The sequence below is a fragment of the Pteropus vampyrus genome, unplaced genomic scaffold, assembly GCF_000151845.1.
Source record: "Pteropus vampyrus isolate Shadow unplaced genomic scaffold, Pvam_2.0 Scaffold563, whole genome shotgun sequence".
NCBI lineage: Eukaryota > Metazoa > Chordata > Mammalia > Chiroptera > Pteropodidae > Pteropus > Pteropus vampyrus.
The window spans coordinates 479,294-481,431 of record NW_011889344.1 but is presented as its reverse complement, the minus strand read 5'-3'; the positions used below and the strand labels follow the sequence as shown (position 1 = coordinate 481,431).

The window sequence follows — 2,138 nt, the reverse complement described above, 5'->3', positions numbered from 1 at the left end:
CCAGCTCGGCCAGGCCTGGGCTGCCGAGGTCTCCCCGAGTGCACCTGGTCCTGGGGGACCCGCCCTTTCACCCCCCTGTGCTGCTTACAGACATGTGTGCGCCCACTTGGGCCCACTGCCTGTGTGGGGATGAAGCAGGCCTCCTGGGAGGTGGCAGGTGGGTCACAAAACAAATGGGGGTCAGCGTGGGTTCTCAGGTCCTCCCTGAGTCAGTGCGCGTGCTCGTCCTCACTGCCCGTGGTTTGGGGGCCGTGAACTGCCTCTGCTGTTCGGGTCAGGCCGGGGCAGGACTGCAGCCAGGTCAGGGCCCACCCGCTTGGCAAACCTCGGCCCGAGGTGCCTGGGAGCAGTGGGGGCCCTTCCCCAGACACGAGGACAGTGGGGTGCAGGGAAAGGGGGCCCTGCAGGTGAGAACCCTGTGTCCACAGCGTGGAGGCCGGTCCGATGGCGAGGGGAAGTCAGAAGCTCTGGCCCGTTCCCCCGCATGGCGGTGGGCAGGCGTGCGCCGCGTCTGCACGGGCCTGAGCCCAGGTACAGCTCAGCGTCCAGCATTTTGCTCCCTGGAGGCTCCACGCCCTGGTCTGAGCAAGGGCCCCTGCCCGGTGGGTGCCCTGCAGCCAGGGCGAGTGACCTCTGCACTCTGGTTTGCTCACGAGGGACCCAAGGGGAACCCATGCTTCTGCCGTCCGGGTTGTGGTGAAGGGCCTGCCAGGTGCTGCTGGCCTCCCAACCAGGGGCCTCCCTGGACTCTTGTGTCCCCAGCTTGGAGCACGGCAGACGGCAGACCCCACTGCTGCTGGCTCGGGCTGCTGCAAGCAGCTCCTCCTCCACGTGGACCGCTCAGTGGTGGACAGGGCTGTGCCGGGCGGGCGTGCGGGCCAGATGGGGAGGCGGAGTCGAGGGGTTACCGGGTCCTTTGACGTCATGTGGGCCTGGGGTGGGGGGACCAACCTCTGCTTTTTCCTAAAACAGCCAAGTAATCAAGTCCCAGCAGAGCCTGGTGTGCCTCCCCAACCATGGCAGCACAGGTGTCCCCAAGGCCACCTGTCCTAGCTCAGCTCTCTGCTGCTTTCCTTTCCAAAAGGGAAAGGAGGAGCGTTTGGCCCCCTGAGGACCGAGACGCATGAGCTGCGGGGCCCTGTGCCTGCGGGTCCCCAGGAGCCTCCAAGATGAGACATGAGAAGTGAGACCCCCACCCAGCCAGCTCAGGAAGACCGGGGACGCCCACTGCAGGCAGCCCTGAAGGTCCCCCTCCGTCCCACATGGGGCGCCACCCATCAGGGCCCCCGGCAGCATGTTCGTTCACACCACTGGGGCTGGTGCCAGGGCGGGATGGGTCGTGGCGGAGGAAGCAGCCAGCCAGCCGCCGGCCAGGCACCGTCAGCTCCTGCAGCCCATCCAACACGACACGAGCTTCCCATCTCTTGGTTCTGCGGCTCAGATGTCAGAAATGCGTCGTAGGGGGTAGGGGGCTGAAGCCACGGGGTCAGCAGGGCCGCATTCGTCCCGGAGGCTAGGAGAGACTCTCTCCGGCCTTTCCCAGTCCCTGGGAGCACCTGTACCCCTTGGCTCCTGGCCTTTCCTGCACTCTCAAGGCCAGCGGCATCCTGTCTTCTCCCCAGTCTCTGCCTCCATCCCTCCTGCCACCTTTTCCGAGGACTCCTGTGTCACAGCAGGCCCACCCAAACCATCCAGGCTCAGGGCCTCAGCAGGCCCCTAACCTGACCTCTGCAGTCTGTGTAAAGGAGACTGGTGGCAGGTTCTGGGGAGCCCACGGCACCACACCGCACGGAGGTCTGTAAAAGCTGTGGGGTCCAGAAACAGTCTGCCCTCCCTTGGGGCGGGAGGGGGGGGGCGTGGGGTTGGGGAGTGCTGGGGTGGGGTCCCACTCACCAAGGATGCAGCCTTCGCAGAGCCGAGGCGGGGAGGGGTAGGTGCTGACAGGACACACAGCAGCGGCAGCAGCTCGGCATCACCTGTGGACAGGCGCTCCGGCGCCCGCACAGGCTCAGACCCGACTGGGAGGGGCTGGGGCCTGGGGCCTGCGGGAGTGTGTGTGGCATGGGCACAGGCTGGCTTCTCCCTGGAGCCGCATCGGGGGCACCGGCTCTTCTGGGTGCTTTTTCCGAGGGGCTGTG

General features: G+C 66.6%; 1 protein-coding gene across 1 annotated transcript in view; it reads left to right on the top strand.

Annotated features, from left to right (window-relative positions):
• Positions 1–2,138, top strand: part of MOV10L1 (Mov10 RISC complex RNA helicase like 1) — a 61,737-nt gene that overhangs the window by 56,908 nt on the left and 2,691 nt on the right. The window contains exon 24 of the mRNA XM_011384184.2: positions 763–937. Within this exon, the coding sequence (XP_011382486.1) occupies positions 763–937 (175 nt within the window). The remainder of the gene's footprint in view (positions 1–762; positions 938–2,138) is intronic.